Source organism: Stenella coeruleoalba (genome assembly GCF_951394435.1).
Source record: "Stenella coeruleoalba genome assembly, chromosome: 17".
In the NCBI taxonomy this organism is placed as follows: domain Eukaryota; kingdom Metazoa; phylum Chordata; class Mammalia; order Artiodactyla; family Delphinidae; genus Stenella; species Stenella coeruleoalba.
This window is the reverse complement of record NC_137163.1, coordinates 57,114,787-57,134,207: the sequence shown is the minus strand read 5'-3', so window position 1 is coordinate 57,134,207 and position 19,421 is coordinate 57,114,787. Positions and strand designations below refer to the sequence as shown.

At 43.2% G+C, this 19,421-nt stretch overlaps 1 protein-coding gene across 1 annotated transcript in view; it reads right to left on the bottom strand.

The window, feature by feature from the left end:
• Positions 1–11,262: 11,262 nt before the first annotated feature.
• ZNF704 (zinc finger protein 704) overlaps positions 11,263–19,421 on the bottom strand; it is a 213,886-nt gene continuing 205,727 nt past the window's right edge. The window contains exon 9 of the mRNA XM_079902202.1: positions 11,263–19,317. Within this exon, the coding sequence (XP_079758328.1) occupies positions 19,206–19,317 (112 nt within the window). The 3' untranslated portion in view covers positions 11,263–19,205. The remainder of the gene's footprint in view (positions 19,318–19,421) is intronic.

Here is a 19,421-nt window from a genome sequence, read left to right as displayed (position 1 = left end):
TTGACAGACTTAATGATATAAAGATTTAAAATTTGCAAGCAAAAATGTCTGAATTGAAAATGCACAGAAATTTGATATTACTCAGCCATAAAAAAGAATGAAATACCGCCATTTTCAGCAATGTGGGTGGACCTAGAGAACATTATGCTTAGTGAAATAAGTCAAAGAAAGACAAATACTATATATCACTTACATGTGGAATCTAAAAAATACTACTACTCAATGTAAATGCAAAACAGAAACAGATACACAGACATAGAAAACAAACATGGTTACTGAAGGGAGGAAAGAAGGGGGAGGGACAAATTAGGGGTATGGGATTAACAGATACAAACTACTGTATATAAAATAGATAAGCAAAAAGGATATACTGTATGGCACAGAGAATTATCCCATTATCTTGTAATAACCTATAACAGAATATAATCTGCAAAAATACTGAATCCCTATGCACTACATTTGAAATTAACACAATATTGTAAAACAACTATAAATCAATCAAAAATGCACATAAATGGAGAAAACTATTATAACAAATAAGACAGAAGTTTACAGCCTAACAATCTAAAGAATGCCACTACATAAGGAAAGGGTAAGATTTCAAATGATAAATAAGGAAAGGACATGAACTAACATGTTGTAAATAGAAAATGTAAAGGGTTGACTTAGAAAAAATGTTTAATATCATCAGCTGGTATTCAAGAAATATAATTTATTTTTTTAGTTTAATTTTATTTTTATTATTTTTTTTAATTTTATTTTTTTAATTGAAAAAAAATTTTTGGGGGCCTCGCCGTGGGGCATGCAGGATCTTACTTCCCCGACCAGGGATCAAACCCGCGCCCTTTCAGTAGAAGTGCGGAGTCTTAACCACTGGACCCTCAGGGAAGTCCAAGAAATATAACTTAAAACAACAATGACATGCCTTTTAATATCTGTTAACTTAGGAAAGATTTAAATAATGATAATACTCATTTCAGTTGAGCATACAGGAAAACATTCATTTTGCTGATGGGAGAGAAAATTGAGCCAGATCATTTGGAGAGCAATTTGACAATCTGGATTAAGGGTTTCAAAGAGTTTAAAATTGGAAATAACTTACGTTTTCCAAATAGGGGACTATTTTAGGAAACCAGTATATATCTACATGCTGTACTATTACCCAGCCATTAAAATACAGGCATTTGAAAATATTTAATGACATGGGAAAATGCATATGCTATAATGTTAAGCGGTTAAGAGCAACATGTTAAATTATATATACAGTGTGATCACAACTATGCAAATAAATATGCATGGAAATAGTTTGAAAAAAATGCAGCAATCTACCCATGCTTATTTTTCTTTTTTTTTTTTTTTTGGCGGTACGCGGGCCTCTCACTGTTGTGGCCTCTCCCGTTGCGGAGCACAGGCTCCGGACGCGCAGGCTCAGCGGCCATGGCTCACGGGCACAGCCGCCCCGCGGCATGTGGGATCCTCCCGGACCGGGGCACGAACCCACGTCCCCTGCATCGGCAGGCGGACTCTCAACCACCGCGCCACCAGGGAAACCCTGAACCTCACACTTTTTTATTAGAGACCCTCCCACCTGACCCCTGACACCACTCCTCCCCCAAGCCTAGCTGATGGGAGCAGGGGAAGATATCTCGCCCAAGCCTGGCCAATGATTCCTGAATTCGGAACTGGTGCTCCAAGAATCTAGCCCACTCGACCACATGTGCTGCAAGTTCAATGTGGGCCTCTCGTGGCCATTTTTCACCATGTGCTAGAGAAGCAAAGAAGGCAGCTATGTAGAGAGAGAAGAAAAGAGACCTGTTACAGAGAAGAGAGGAATCCTGATTCTGCCACCCCAAGGAGGCTGGGTGAGGGGACGGGCCTGACAAGGTGGAGAGTGTGGCTTTCTTGTTTCCCAATGGCTTTCTTGATCTTGATTCTAGGACTCCACGAGGTCTGGCAACACTGTCTGACCTTGGATCCTATGAGAGACCTTGTCTCAATAAATCCTCCACTTGTGTTTGCTTAATATAGTTCGAATGGGATTATTACTTGCTTCCAGCCATGTGAGACACATGTGTGCAGCTGGTCCCCGAGCCCTTTTGCAAAATCTGACTTGACATGTTTTCCTGTGATGATCTGGGCATTATCATGAAATCAACCAGAATAAGGAACATACTGAGAGCCAGAAGTGGCAGTGAAGATGGTATTAAAAGAGATGGCAAGGGATCCACTAGCCAGCTTGTTGGCTGAAGGTTTTGGTCAGGGGTCCAAGGCTAGTTTGCAGGTTTAACTTGGAGCCGAGGACTCTTGGTTGTTTTCAGGTTACCCAGGGCTCACCGTGCTTTGGGGGGGTTGATTCATAGCCATCTCGTGAGAGATCCCTGGATCATCCAGTAGGGCAGCGTCTTGGTGTCCAGGAAGAGAGAAGTATGTGTTACTCAGAACTTTACATCGCAACTGAGCCCTGTGCAGAGACCCCCTCGGAGCAGAGGCACTGACCTGTGCCGGGCACTTTGCCAGTCCCTGTGCCTCCTGCAGCATCATGCCAGGCCTTGTCTCTCTTGTTTCTGATACCGTTGCTGCCTCGGCCTGGGCTGGTCTTTCTGTTTGCCCGACAGCACTTGCATATAATTCAGAAAAAATAGAATCAAGTTAAATGAGTTAGAAGTGGCTGCTTTTGGGAGTGTGATGAAGGGGTGGAAAGGGGCAGAGCAGCAGGGCTTGCTTTCAATACAAGCAGTTTACTGCCCTGACTTTTTTTTTTTTTTTTTACTGTGTACATATATTACCTGGATACAAGCAATCACTATCATACCCAGATCCCAATCATAAAAATAGTGTTTATTTTTTAGTGCCAGCCTAGATTCTCTCTCCTGTGTTATTGACTCAAATCCTATTGGCCTTGTTCTGTTTACTCTGCATTATTTTAATGGCACAGACCTATGCTGCAATTTATTTCGTTTAGAAGCATTCATTTCTTTTTCACTTACCCGTTTATTGAATTCTTGCTATGTGCAAGGAACTTCTACATAAAAATAGTGTATGTTAACTGGACACTTTGTCCTATATGAGCTAATTACTAGGTAATCAATAGAGTCATTTGGAGTTGGTGATTTTGAGAATGTACATCTTCTAAAGAAACTTTAAAAATGCCACTTAAGACCAAATAAATGTCTATGCCAGGCTTCAGAATGTTCACTTCTTGCCTCTGTGCTTTGTTCAGGCAATGGTAGATGGAAAGCAGAGAGTGTATCTACAGCCTGAAGAAATGATCCATCTGAACAGTTTTTCATTCATTCACTTAAAAATTTACTGAGCAGGGCTTCCCTGGTGGCGCAGTGGCTAAGAATCTGCCTGCCAATGCAGGGGACACGGGTTCAAGCCCTAGTCCGGGAGGATCCCACATGCCACGGAGCAACTAAGCCCACGAGCCACAACTACTGAGCCCACGTGCCACAACTACTGAAGTCCACGTGCCTATAGCCCGTGCTCCGCAACAAGAGAAGCCACCGCAATGAGAAGCCCGCGCACCGCAATGATGAATAGCCCCAGCTCGCCGCAACTAGAGAAAGCCTGTGCACAGCAACGAAGACCCAACGCAGCCAAAAAAATAAATCAATAAGTAAGTAAATTTATTTTTAAAAAGTTTTTGAGCACATACTACATGCCGGTGTAAGAAGTGTAAGATCTTGGAGGGTATTTTTTTGCGGGGAAGGTAGCTTTCATTTTTTTACATTAAAAGAATCCATTACTGGAACTTCCCTGGTGGTCCAGTGGTTAAGACTCCGTGCTTCCACTGGAGGGGGCACGGGTTTGATCCCTGGTCGGGGGACTAACATCCCGCACGCTGCGAGGTGTGGCCAAAAAAAAAAAAAAAAAATCCATTATAGGGCTTCCCTGGTGGCGCAGTGGTTGAGAGTCCGCCTGCCGATACAGGGGACACGGGTTCGTGCCCCGGTCTGGGAAGATCCCACGTGACGCGGAGCGGCTGGGCCCGTGAGCCGTGGCCGCTGAGCCTGCGCGTCCGGAGCCTGTGCTCCACAACGGGAGAGGCCACAACAGTGAGAGTCCCGTGTACCGCAAAAAGAAAAAAAAAAAAATCCATTACTTCATTAGATGTTTGCTGCAGCGTCTCTTCAGATAGCAGGCATTTGGTCAAAACTTGTTTTGCAAATATGACTGATACACAACTTTGCAGGACAACATCACCAGTCCAGATTCCCAATATCTTCTTCTGCTCCCTACCCCTAAGGGCCATGCAGCTTCCTGGGTGACTCTCCGAGGAGCTGAACTTCCTGGGACCTTGGCAGGAAGGCCTGGAAGAAGCTGGAATGTGCAGTTTGAACACCATTCATAGAGGTTGTTACGTCCATCCTCCTTCCTGGCAAACATGTGGGCACTAAAAGTCAACTGTCCAGCAATCATCTTCAAGAACCCTCAGGCCTGAGGATGACAGTGCTTTGTGGGGAAAGATGAGGCATCTGATGTGGTCGCAGGCTTGGCAGACATGCCGGGGGAAGAACAGGGAGAAAGAACTCTTACTGATGGATATGAATACAGGGCCGTGCTTTCCCTGCTTGTGGGGAGAAACCGGCCAAAGAAGTGATAAGAATGGACAGCGGCAAAGAGGCAGGAGGACAGGATGGAGAGGGAAGGCGGCCTGGGGTGAAGAGCAGCCCTCACCTGGTTCAAAGGTGGAGGAAACCAACGAGCAGCAGGAACAGAGAGGAGAGCTGCCTTTGATCACGCGCAGCAGACCCACAGGTGATAGCCCCTCGAAACACAGAACGTCTACTGGGCGGTGTCCTGGGGGATGTCCACTTCCATCCTAAGCTCTGTGGCCTTGGCCTAAGCTCTGCATAAAATGGGGATAGTGGTTTCCCCACACAGAGCTGCTGTGAGCGTAAATGATATGATCACATGGAAGCATCCGGCACATCGCCTGGCACTGTGCTGTAGGAGCAAAGCAAGTCCTATCTCCCATCCCACTGCATCTCAGGAAAGGTCAAAGGGCTCAGGGACCCTGTGCCGAATACAAGGGAATCACAGATGTTCAATGATGGGGAGATGGGCTGGGGCTGGGGTTGGCGTGGAAGAAAGCAGGGTGTCCAACTGCACAATCTTCTAGTTCTTGAATAGGCTGGGCTGTGAAACTGTCTCCACTGCCCAGTCTATTAATTGATGAAATAATGGTGTAACCAAGAAATCATTCAGATGTAGTATGTAAGCTACTTACTAAGGCCGGACATTTTTATCTTAAAGAATCTGCTTAAGAAATTGAAAAAATTCTGAAGGCGCTCATGAGTTTGAAAGCACTCATCCTGGATCTCTGAGAATTCCAGTATTTGAGTATTTTGGCTTCCATTTGGGGAATTCTTCTCTGTGAGTGACGACATGTTATTTCAAGTAATTCTCACAATAGCCGCATGAGGTAGGAACTTCTTGGAAGCAGGCAGTAGACCATGAGTCATAGCTCTCCTAACCCCAGCTAAGGCAGATTGGACTAGGATATTGTCCAAGCCCGACTAATTAGTTTTCATCTCTTGTATTATCATTCCTAATATAAAAACAAGACTTAAAAAAGGTTAAATCAAATGTCCAGTTATCTATCTTGCAAGAGGCAAAACTCGGATTTGTGTCCAAGACTGTTGAACTCCAAAGCCTGCTGCCTTGCTACACAAATACATATGCTTGGTCTTTGCAGGTGAATAGGTCAAGTTCTAGTGGACATGGCCTTGGCCTAGAGGAGGGTCTCCAGGCTGGCTTGGCATCAGAATAGACATTGCCTTTCCTCTGTTTGCCAGCTAGTGTTTACATGACCCAGGCAACAGGACCAGCGGCGTTGCATGAGCAGCTAATGCATCTGGGCAGTCGTTGCCAAGGGAATGGGTTTGAGTTGTAATTATCAGGGCTGAACTCTAGACCGGGGGTCTCCGATCCCTGGGCCTTGGACCGGTGCCGGTCTGCGGCCTGTTAGGAACCGGGCTGCACAGAAGGAGGTGAGTGGCGGGGTCCAGCAAAGCTTCATCTGCCGCTCCCCATCGCTCGCATTACCTCCTGAACCAACCCCCTCCCTCTGCAACCCTGTCTGTGGAAAAATTGTCTTCCATGAAACCGGTCCCTGGTGCCAAAAAGGTTGGGGACCACTGCTCTAGATGAGAGATGTACCTACAACCGGTTTCTAAAAACAGCCTTCATGGCGAGCAGTTGACATGGGGAAGATATCCCTTTGGTTTTAAATTATTTTTACAACTGTAGGTAAAGCCTCAAACCCTCTAACCCCTGTGAACCTTTCTTGGATACCAGTTAGTTATCCTTTACTCAAATAAACAGCCCCCAAGTAGAAGCAGATACACAAAAACTTTTATTAAGTGGAAGTTAGACTTCATGGTAATTAACCAGTTACAAGTGCATTTAAATGCATGTGTGTGGACACCGTAGAAGTCAGAATGGTCTTCCTGAAAGTCCAGTGTTCTGGCTCGGCACGTGCCAGTGCAACCCAAGGTAGAACCATACACGCAGGAAATACAGGGCAACGATGACGTCAGACTAGATTGCAACACCATATTCATTGTTACAGCTAAGCATTACAGAACATGAAAGTCCAAAGACCAGAAGACTATTACTAAAGTGATTCTTACTACAGACTTTTACCTCTACTTAAATGCTTCCATAGGACCGACGTAGCAAATCCTCAACTCTGGGGGGACAGCACCATTTCTATATTTTATGCTTAAATGGGCCACAGAAACTGTAAACATTCAGTGGTCCTCGTGATGCCCACTGCAGGTAGATGCCAGCTGTCCCCTTGGGAAAGTGCAGTTTAGTTTAACTGGTGTCAACATTTTATATTGTCAATCTTCCATCTGAACTTTTTCTTCTCTTTCAATTAGCACCAGTTTATTTGAAATAGTTTTCCTGGTGTTAAATATTTAGGAAACATTTTTTTGTTTAACCAACACACAAAGTCCCAAACAATGGAAAGCAAAAAACATTCAAAAAGTTGTTTTAGAGAACAGCATTTAGAAAAACAACATCATTTAAACATTCGACAAATCTATGTACAAGGTGCCCAGAGCTGGCAAGGAGCATGGCTAAGAACAGTCACATGAAAGGTTTATTAACCTGAACCTCGTCAGGCTGTATTTACAGTCGGATAGGTATTCAGAAACGTAGTATCAGAACATCTGAATTTGGCTAAAAATCATATAAAAAGACACATCCCCACCCCCAATAACTTCTAAATAGGTAGCGAACATATCCAGTATAACCACAAGTACCAGGTGTAGAAGTGTGTTTTTCCATATTTTACATACAAACAGCTGAGAAAATATCTCAGTGGACACAGAAGAGATCCGGAATGGCAGGGAAATGGAGTTCTTTATTTCAACATTGCCAGATGAAGGAAGGAATTTTTTTCATGCTGAGTAATGTAGGAAAGTACTGATTAAGGAGCAAAGATAAATTATTAGCGAAAAAGTTTTCATGGAAATACAAAATCTAAAAGAGGGCTGAAGAAATGTGTGTATGTTTTATATGGACTTTCCAAAAAATACAAGTAATGATCTCCAAATAATTTTGAAAAAAAGACCAATGATTTTGCTTTGCTGGACAATATTTTGATGTTTTGTTCTTCAAAACTATATAATCCAAACCCTTTGGAGAATAGTTTTTTCCCTTAGATCGCGACTTAAAACACAATAGACACAACCTATGCTATATTCATCCAAGGCAATACTCATTAACTTCATGTAGTTTTGTTTGCTTGTTAATCCAGTGTTACTAGAACAGTCACCTCTAAAAGAACTGGGCCCATTTTTGTAACAGCCCACATTTCCCATTTCTGCTGAAGAAGTAAAGTATAAACCGTTTCTCCTTTATTCACCTTCATGGCTGAATTTGTTTAGAGCCTGAAATTTCAATGCACTGTCTTTAAAAACATCAGTTAGAACTATATAGATGGAAGTCCTACAACCCCATAATGATATGCATTCAAGTGTGTTTTGAACAATTTTCAGTTGTGGTAAGTCTCTATGAAAAAAACTGACTTGGATTGGATACAAAATAACATTACTCTTTGAAAATGCATAGTTTGTAACTTTTTACATTCATTCACTAATATTAAAGTCTTTTGTTAAGCCAGTACTTACCTCCAAATGGTGGTAAGATTGCATTTTGAAAGATCTCTAAAAATTGGAGAGCATTGTCTCATTGCTTTTGAATTAGTGCCCGATTCCGAGTTAATGCCGGTCATGTTAACACCCGCATCGTACAGGAAGGGCTGCTGCTTCTGTCTTTCTCTTTTTTGTTTAGCAGGCACTAAAAAGCAACGCTTTCTACTCTCAGCAATTTCCATTAAATACCCCATTTTAGCTATTTTATAATTTCATTTTAATAGGTTAGATTTGGTGTAGAAGACAATTTGAAAGATGGCTTAATTCTTAAAAGTAGAATGTTTTTAAACCCTATCATGGATGAAGGGCAACAGAGGTTTTGTATTGACTGTGGTTCTCTCACTCCCCGGCTCCCTCGTTTGAAAAAGATGACCGCTGGCCACTCGGCTGTTGTATTTGATGATAGTCACAAACCCTTTGGGACCTAGCGATTTTTTCTTATCCTGAGTTCTTCCTCTAAGTATATAGATTTTGATATATGAAACACTTTGGAAACTACACTAGTGTCTGGTTATTCCAGAGAGCTTATGTTTCAATGGCTGACTATCGCCCAACCATTCATTATAAAAATAGGAATTTAAGGTCATGTTGTAGGAAAATACTGATTAATGGCATTTTTAAAAAACGTGTATGATCCGCACGCCTGGGTTATTTTACACCCAGGACATTTTCAGTTATTGAAGTCACAGAATTAGTATATTTGGGGGGGGGGTATTGAGTTCTTCCCTAAAAATCTAAATCTTTTCTAAAGCTTTCTACCAGTGATCACAGAAGTTCCCCCAAACAGTCGGGATACTTTGGAAGAAGAAGCTTTGCTATCATCACAGGGCTTGGTCAATTCACAGTCATTGCTTTCCAATTAGCAGAGTGTAGGGGAAAAGGCATAAGCAAAGCAAGCATTTGTAATCTGCAAAGTGATGCACCTTTTTCTTTTGGCCGCACTGCACGGCACACAGGATCTTAGTTCTCCAACTGGGGACCAGGGATCGAACACATGTCTCATTGGAAGAGCAGAGTCTTAACCACTGGACCGCCAGGGAAGTACACCCCGTGATGCATCCGTTTTTTTGTTTTTTTTTTTTAATTTCCCTTGGGTGGGAGTAGTTTATGGATTATGCTACACTGTATATCCCTGAGGGGTAATCCCATCTCTGGAGCCACTGGCCCCCAAAGCTCTGCCTCTTTCCTTTCTGTCTTGGCCATCTGTGCCCAAAACACGGGAAGGGGGCTCCACCAGGGTGAGAGACACGTGCTTCACAACACGAGCAGATTGGATGAGTTTTCTCTTTGCATAAATATAAACGTAAAACAATTATACCCTGCAGGAGCCACTACCTTTTCACATAATAAAGGTCAATTCCATTTTCATGCTCTGTAATCCTGGGCAGAGGTCAGGGCCTAGAGCCATGAATGTGAAGCTCTCTTCCTCTGCCCTGATCACTCCATTGGCTTTGCTCTGGAGGGGACTGGTGGGGTGGGGGACTTGGGAGGGGGGCTTTGAGTCAAAGTGAAAGGATTAGGTATCTGCCTTGTCATTCTTTATCAGTTAGTCTGACCAAATCTTTTGTGATGAGTGTGGCAGGTTGCCTGCTGACCGACCTGCTCTCTGAATGATCACCCAAAACTGTTCAGACAAATGGAAGCATTTCCTGGAAGGAAGGGAATAGCCTCATAGGCTACGCCTAACATACCGGTCCCGGTAATATTCATTCCCTTGGACCTTAATGAAGAGTGAGAAATCGGGAACACAGAAGCGAAAACGTTTCATCCAGCGCTTCTGGAAGCAAACATACATAACAGCATGGCCTCTGGCTTGGGTGGATAAAAGCAAAGAGGAGAGGGTAACATTTTACTAGCGAATTCGAGGTGGATGCCAAGATGGGAAAACAAGACTAGTAACTAGAACGGGAACTGTCCTTTCTCTCCCTTAACGCTCAATTTCTTCTTCTGAATGCTGGTTTCTCCTCTTAATCGGAGACGTAAAGAGAATTCAGAAGAACATAAATGAGCCACTTTTTAATTTTTTAATAAAATTATGTTCTTTCATGATAGTGCCCTTGCCTTTTTCAGGAGTTGTTACTTGCTCCCCTGGCTAATTTTTCTGAATTAAAAATTGAGAGAATTGCCCCTAGTAAGTATGTAAATGTAACGGTTAATCAGACTTGAGAATTAATTTTTTAACACTTTCATAATATAAGTAAAGGGGATCTTTCCTTTGGAAGCTCGCAGTTAATAATTATGTGGACGGTGCTCAATAGGAAAGAATATTTTTAAGAAACAAGGACTACAGTTTAAGTGTTGAATTCATCATCTCCACCTTCTTTCAAAAATCTATAGTTTGTTTTTTTTTTGAGTGGTAGCTTCTTTCTTCTTCCCTAGACCTTGGGTCCTTTGAAGTCCTGCCGCTGTCATGGCATTGGTGCTTACCACTGCAAAACGGGCTTCTTTTCCAGCCGAGGAGGAAAGCTCACTGCTCCTTCCTCTAGTACTGTATTGCTTCCGAAACGTAATAAAAGTATCTTTTATCAAAAAGCCTGTTAATGAAGCAGGTGATGGGCCAAAAAGGTTTAGGCCCCATGACTAAACTTGGGAGGGACTTTACCCTAAACTCAGGATGTGACACCTGGGAGCTGATGGGAGAAGGGGAAGATGAAATCCGTTCATGGACTGGTCAACCTTTTAATCACTCACAACGACAGAAATCTCAGGCACTGCCCATGTTGTTGAAACTGTATCCATATTTAAACTTGACCTAACCATATTACCGGGTGTTTCCAACATTGAGCTGACAGTAGTTTGCAATGTGATCATTACAAATTGTAAATCTGAGCTGTTTTCAAATTTGGGGGCATCAGTGTAAGTTTACATGGATAACAAATGTCGAATGCTAGTGGCAAAATAACTTTTTTCCAAGGAGTCAAAAGTTTTACTCAGAACATGGCACCAGCTAATCAACTCGTATAATTAATTACTTAGATAGTTGGAATTTAGGGAATAGGGGTCTGGTAGGTACGCTGAAGGGATAAATTCGGGGGTGATTGAGTGTGCATTTGACAATGCGAAGGAGTGGGCTTTATTTCTATGCTGAAGTACCTGGACTGTAAGGATGGGTGAAGAACATGGGTCCCTGGGTCTTCTCAGGTCTAGAATCATTCTGGAAGACTGAGGTCTGAGCGAGCTCTTTCACACGCCCTTTCCCTCCTCCCTCCAGGCAGTAATGGGGCCGAGTCACAGGTTGAAGACCACTTGAACCAGGTTGGCCTTGGAGGTGGTGACGGTAATCTTAAATATTCTTATTTTACACTGGGTTCTAGGGAAGGTCAAATGAAGTCATGTATCTGAAGGAGACATACTGTCTTTTATATGTGAAAGGGTTAGTGATTATCCCAACACCGTCAGGACTCTGGTGTAAGACACAGTCTAAAATAACTTAGTTCATCCAAATGAAGGAAGCAACGTCTAATTTTTTTCCATGACACATTTATTCCCATTTTGTCTTTGCCCTCAGGGAAAGGTGTTAAGGTTTTCTACGTGGAAAAACTCCATTTCGAGGTTACTGGACACTCTAAAATACCTAAGTACCTACCAGTTCTGAAGCAAGGATTTTGCCACGTCAGAGGTGAAACAAAGGAACTTTTATCCTGGGATGCAAACTCACGAGGCAGGATGGAGTGGGAGAGGGTGTGGAAGGGTTGGCGACGGGCTTTGGCACAAGGAGGCAATGTGCGCTATCTTAAACTGCAGGGGCTCCTGGCTGCCTTCTCCAAAGGCACAAGGCTGTTCTTTGCCAGCCCTCATCACAGTGGTCACGGCAGTGAAAACAGTAAGCAAGTTAGGATTACAGTCATTCCATGCTTTGGGGCCTGGCCTGGGCACGCCAGGAGGCAGAGTGACAGCTGAATAATGTTTCCGTATATTTTGATCAGAGGCAAGGCTAGTTTAAGGATATTGTATTTTTATCTTCAAGTCTTCCATGAGAATGATTTCTGGGGAGAACTGGCCTCTTTCCCTTCTTTGATTTTAGTTGCCCAGATGGTACCCATGGGTGAGTTTGTAGGGCTGATGGAAGAACTTGGCCTGATGGCTCTGGAAGGTGAAATCTGCTTTTCCCAACAGTTGAAACTGGTGGCCAAAGGCTGCATCTGCCCACATACACGTTCTCTTTGGTCTGCACACGGTTGGCCAAGAATTTGAGTTTAGCTTAAGTGTCAGGTAACATTATATTTCCAAGTCAGAAGATCTAGCAGCCCCAGGCCTGATTTCTGCATGGTTCTGATTGTCTAGAGCTGGGATGCCCCTTTAGAGGGGGTGTGTGTCCTCTGGTTCACCATGATCTCCGTCATTCTTTAGGGTCCTTCTTCTGCCTGATCTGAATCGCTCATTTACAGAATCTGCCTGTTCTTTCCAAGGCGTCTGCTTAGAAAGGATTAGGAAGCTTCTATTTAAATAGGAAGCAAGACTCATTTGGTTCAAAACCATGCAGCAATAAACACTTCTTGGGAACTTTTAATGCCAACATTAGAGATATTCCAAGAGAATGAAGATAGAGATTTGGGCTGCTTCATCTCAAAGATGAGGCTGTATACATCTTCCCCTAACTCCGTGCATTTCTAGTCCTCATGTGTGCAGATTCTAAAGCCTATTAGAAAGCAAAGTCAGAGTGACCCTCTGACCACCTTATAGGGGCTGCCCAACGGGGGGACGACCATTCTATCCCAGCTTTTCTTCTGATGCTATCTGCATACTTGACTAATTAGTCTAGCTTTTGAATTACCAAAATCTTAGAAAGAAAAGATGCTTTCTTGCTTTAACAGTGAGTGGGCTAGAAAAAACTGTAGAGCATTATGAAATGGTTTTGGCAAAGCTCAAAATTATTTGTATGGTTAATCAACTCTCCACGGCTGCCTTTCTTGTTTCCCGACTCTTGGGAATACAGTGACTTTCTGATCTCAGACTTGCCTGTCTGAATTCTTCATGTGAAAAATCAAGCACTTGTTCTGGTAAGGAATTTCAAGTTATTTAGTTAGTGCTGAGGACAAAATTATTTTAAACATCGCTGATCACCTAAGAATTCTATCTTTGGGCTTTACACACCATGATTTTAGAAATTTCCATCAAATGATACTTGCCGGTTAAAAGCAGCTTTGTGGTTCTGGTTAGGTTGAGGAATAAGTTTGTCCTTGTGACAGGAATCTATCATTTTACACTAAAGAATTTACAAGTACATTTCTCCCATTGCCTATAAGCATATCTATTAACATTTTAAATATTTAAGATACATAAGATGATTCTTAAAGTTTTCTTTTCCCCCCTAAGTACTTTGAAAACACACTGGTAAAGATAAAAGGAGTAGCTGTTGCCATCTTGATTCTCTTGTAATAATCTTCCAACTGATCTGCATTTCTACCCTTGCTGCAGAGGGTTAATTGAAAAGATATGCATCAGAACACTTGCTTAAAAGAGGCATAGCCCTTTGTTTGGAGAGCAGGAATTGCTTATAATATTAACACTTCCTGTCTGGTAAATTACTGTATTTTAAAAAATAAGCTACAATGTATAAAACCAAGGTCATTTCCCACAAAATGTTCATGTTCTTTGTGATTACAAAACACTGCATCTTGTAAAATATTTCCAGTTCTGTTAACTTGAGAAGTACTAATGCTTATTTATAAAAGTGTCACATCTCTCAGAATTGTAGAAGCCTATGCAGTATATTTCTTGTCTTATTTGGAACATTACGTTATAATTATTATGGTATTTAAGATTACATTTTGACATAACACATTACCATTGTGATTCTCAGACTCACAAGAAAAGTTATAAAACATGAGATTGTCTTAAAAAAAAAAAAAGGAACTATTTACAAAAACAGGACCAAAAGTAAAATTCCCATTTTGATTTCTGGTCCTATGATAGATACACCTTTTAAAGCATGTATATCATTGATTGGATCTGGACTTTTTCAAAGTCAGTCAAAATAAGCAAACCCGTCGGTTTTAAATGCATTTTACACTTTCTTGCTCTAGTGGTGTGCATGACTTAGTGATACAATTGGTGCCTAAAAGTGCTAAGCTCGTTTTTATGTACTGACTTTCGGTTTGACTAGTTACAATGCAAAAGACACAAGGAAGCAGTTCCACTCTGGAGGAATTCCCACAGGTATGGGGAACAGGGAAAGCGTGTATGCTGCTGGTTGGGTTATTTTCTTAGAGAAATGAAATTTCCAGTTGACCCGTGTGCCCAGCGCTTTCTCCAAAATGATTCACATCCTCATCCATATTCATGAATCGTGCTCTGTTTCTACTCATTTGTATGCACAAATTCTTCCCTGCGTTCGTACAGGTCAGAGCTACAGTTGATGTGGTTGACAGAAATTCTACAGGGTCATGAGAAAAAGCAGCACCTTGTCCACAAAAGTCCACGGAAGTTTGCTCCTTAACCTGCTGTTAAAGTAAAATGCACGTCCTTCACGTCCCTCACCTATAGAATTCTGTGTACAGCTAATAACCGGTCATCCAACCGGCTGATTATAAAAGGGAACACCAAGGTGTCATATTCATAATGACATTCACAAACAGCCTTGACATGAGTCTGTAAAAACCCACCAGGGACTGTGCTGTGGTTCAGATGTCAGCCTTAGAACGCAGGTCTAAGAAACAAAGAAACTGTTCTGCTTCAAAGAGCATTCCTCCACACCTCAAAAAGTCGGTACTGTCCAGTTCATGGCAATTTGCCTTGAAATGGTATCACGTTCAGTAAAAGACAAACAAACAAACAAAAACTGTTCTGACTAGAAAAGATGCTGGAGATCATAAAAACCTTTCTAGTCTTAGGATCCTCCAGATCTATTTTTCACATACCCTTTAGTTTTCCCTGAGGAAAAGAATATTTTTTACAGTATTTTGCTACTATTCTCAAGGTATTCTCTCCCATATGTACAGGTTCTGTCACTTTTCTCTAACCATTCACAAGTGAATGCTGCGCTTTCCTTTTCTATTGAAGTCGGACGAAGGCGGAAATGGGTTTTAGCAGTGCCGGCTAATTCAGAACCCAGGGCTGCTTTCAAGTGTGGCTAAGTGTGACACCGGCGACAGTGGACTTCAACTTAAGTGATCTTGAAATTTCATAGAGGGCATGTCAGTTTCAGAAATCTTTTGCAACATACACGTAACTATTTTTGTAAAAGTTTTGTTGGAAAGCCCAAGAACTGTAACACACATCGTATTGAAAGTTTTCATCTGCAACACAGTTATGCCTGGACAAAGAATCGTCTCATAAAGGGCACCCACCCTGTTGGTGCACAGAGCTGCTGACAGGCATGCACATTCTTGCCCACTGCCCTCTTCCTGACACTGGCTTTTGCCAAACAAGGGAGGAAACTTCCCAGCAAGTGAGGAGGAGAGCAGTCTGTGCCCACCCGAGATGCGCACAGCAGTCCTGCATCCCTGGCCTGAGTGCTTCCCGCAAAGGAGCTCTCTCTTTGCTTCAATCAGCTGCTCCCAGAGCGGGAACCTGGCAGCTCCCTCGGAGGTGCCCAGGGACAGTCACCACCAGCTGATCGGCTCTAGGATGGGGAGCCCGAGCCAGGTGTCCACAGCCCTCCTGTATCTCCTCTGTGGCTCCCCACCCACTTGCTACCCGGGTGTTTCCTCCCGGTTGTCACACTGCCTCCCATAAACTGGTTGCACGTTCTCTGGGAAGAACTAAGGCTTAAAATGACTGTTCTCTGCTGTGCAGCTATCTGGAGAAGCCTGTCCATCACCAGGAAATGCCTTCTTTGGAGAGAGATGAGAAACAGGAAAGGGTAACGGGGAGAGAAAAGTCAAAGGCTACCACATGCCTTCTTCAGAAAGACTCTGGGACCAGAACCCACTGCGTTGCCGTTCCTTTTGCACAGACAGGTGCCCGTGATGGGTGAGGCTTCGGTTAAGCAGCCACATGCCCTGGGGCTTCCCTTCCCACCCATACTCCCCTCCCCCTGCCAAATGAACACAGAAAAGAACGTGGTACCACAGAGAAGGCATAAAACAGGGACTTCCCTGGTGGTCCAGTGGTTAAGACTTTGCCTTCCAATGCAGGGGGTGTGGCTTCAATCCCTGGTTGGGGAGCTAAAATCCCACATGCCTTGGGGCCAAAAAACCAAAACATAAAACAGAAGCAATACTGAACAAATTAAATAAAGACTTTAAAAATGGTCCACATCAGAAAATCTTTAAAAAAAAAAAAGAGGAGGCATAAAACAAATCTTGGACTTAACTTTCCAAAATGTAACAAAATAGCTCTACATTTTTTTTTAATTTTAGCATTTATAATCAGTGCTTTATATTGCAATTTGTAGCTTTCTGGGTGGCTTAAAAGAAGTTTCATCCCTTTTCTTCAAGGCCAGGCAGGTGAAGCCTGGTAGTTCCTTAGTCATTACATGCCTTGGTACAGGGAATCAGTGTCTGTGTGCAGAAAGTACTGAGGGTCTGTGCCCACCTCAGAGCTAGAGAAGAGGACACAGAGAGCCCCGGGCTGGCCAGCAGAAAGGAGCCCCGCATGAGTGTGAGATGCAGAGAGTGTGTGTGAAGAAGGCTTTAGAAAGGAGAAGAAATCCCAAGGAAGCTGCATCCAGTTCTACCCTTTGCTTGTATCGGTGCATTGGCTAATACCCAGGCAACCAGGCCAGAGCCTAGCACTAGTCATGGGCTGTACCTCTGGGGTCAGAGCCACAGAGCCTCACTCTAGGACTGCTCCACAGCCTCCATCTCTCCCTCCTTGTGTCCCAAAGTTCGGGGAGTAGGGGATGGATTGAGCCCCTCGTCACTTTAATCTCTTTTGATTAGTGACTTAATCCAAGGATCAAGGGCCATGGAACTTTGCTGAAGAGAAAACCCTCTGCTCCACTACTGCACCCCAACCATCACTGAAGTCCACGGTGAGCCTGCTGAAATGGCTGACCAGCCTTGGACTCACTGTGGCCACTGGGCAATCCAGCCACAGTGCAGGGCCATCTGGACCAGGCCAGAGCATCACCTCCCAGCAGAGACGCTTGTGGGTGAAGCTACAAGACACCAGGGAGGAGAAAAGACAGGCTGGGGTAGAGGATGCAAATACGTTTCTGCACTTAAAAAACCCTTTCCTGGCTGACTTTTAGTGCTCAAACATACATTATAGCTGGTGCTGTATTGATCGGTAATCACGATGTGATATTAAATGAAGCTCTTTCTCTGCTCTTAAAATAAGCGTTTTTAAAGAAAAAAATAAATGAAGGAGGGAAACAGGATCTCTTTCAAGGAATAATGCTTCAAATGTCACGTGAGAGTTTAAAAAATAAAATCGCCAAAATATACGAATGCACAGATTGCAGATGTTACACTGTAGAACCTCCTTCTTTTTCCCTTGCTTATTAAAAAAAAAAAGAGGACAGTTCTTATGACTAGATGACTTCTTTCTACTCTTTCCAAAAAAGCATATGTACAATCTCTAAATATATTAAACTTTGCTCTGTGCAATTTCATTTAACATTCCTATGGCTAATCCTAGGCCCCCGTCCCGACACAGTGCATCCTATAAGGTGCTCTTACTTCTTTGCATAGGTATAGGAGGAATAACTTTAGCAGGGCAATCAAGAGTAGGGTAGACAGAGAATGAGCTTATTCATAGGGCTTGACAACTACTCCCCTGTCCCCGCACCACTACCACCAAGACAGACAAACAAACAAATACCACGCTAGAAAGTCTAATAAATGGAACACAGTGCAAGCCCTGGTCCTATTAAATTGAGAGATTCCTATACCAACACGCATTTTCCTTTTGGTGTTCTGTATCTTCCCTTCTGAGCAAATTCTTAATGAATAGCTCCAATATTTTGATAAGAAAAATAAAGGTTTGGACCTTCCTTTTCCCCATATAATCTTTATATTGTTCATTAACCCATCTCCCAGACATGCTAAAGCATAAAACCTATAAAAGTGCACTCAGAATGGATGCTGACCTCACATAACTTTCTGAACACATAGGTACGTGGAGGCTGTGCTCTGCTGTGTGAATAAAGCACGCCCGCCGGGATGGTCTGGAGTTCTCTACCTTTTCTGAAAACAGTCAGTGGTGGCGTTTTGAGGGAAGGAAGGCCTGATGAGCCACTGACCTGGCAACAACTGTCAGATAAGCAGTGATGAAGAGATCCGAGCTGTGGTTGGCGTCGCATCCCTGAAGGAAGCTTTGAGGCTTACCCAGATGGCAATGCGTGCCAGGTCTTGAGTGCATTGTGGCCGGGAGAGAGTGGGCCAGGCCACCCCTCAGGGAAGGCTTCCGAGGAAGACTCCCAGACGTTTCCCAACAGTGACAGCGGGATGTCCTGAACTCAGCTGGGGCTGAAGTCTGCTGGTGATGTCCATTGTCAGTCTCTTTTCAAGCTTATGCCCTCCTGGGCCCTTCAAGCTAATGGCTCTACCGTGGTTCCGTTTGGGGCCATTCTTTAAAACAAAACAAACAAACAAAAAAAGACATAGAAAAGATACCCAGAGTGCTGCCGTTTCCTGGCAACACATCGTGATGTGTACTGCTCCCAGAAGTCCGATGGAGAACAGGCAAAAGACTATTCACAATGAAAACAGGTATCGCTCTTTGTACAAATGCTACTGAATAACATGTAGCTTTTTTTTTAAGTGTCAAAAAAAAACACCAAAAAACCTCAGAAACGGCATTATCCAGAAAGGTTATCAAAATAGGCCTCCTTTCCAGGAAAAATGGGCTTGGTTGGTTTGACTGCTACAGAAGTCCATAGTTTTCAGAGCTAGACATACAGCAAAAAAAAAAAAAAAAGTTGATTTTTTAAGGAAAAAAGTAGTTACAGCTGCTCTCGGCTGGGTTCTCAGCAAGAACAGTGAGGGTGGTGACCTTTTTTTGTTTTTTGCTGTGATTTCACCAAGGTTCCCGGAAGTGCTTTCCCTGGGTTTCAAGTGTGTTTTATTCAGAAGGAAAAGCGCTTTCCAACACCCTCAGCACAAGTCAAGGGCAGGAGTGTCTGGGCGACGATCAGGGGTCTGTGCATTAGTCAATGAACCGCTGGCAGGCCTTCTTCCAGCGGCAGGCCGTGCACCACATGTCACGGTTCTCCATGCCGTACACCTTCCGGCACTTCTTGCCCTCTCCCCGGGGCTTCCTGTAAGACAGGCCAGGAAACAGTATTCAGTGTGAGGGATTCAATGGGCATCCTTTGCGGGGCTCAAAATCCCTGGAAAAATCTAGAAAAAGTTAGGAAACATA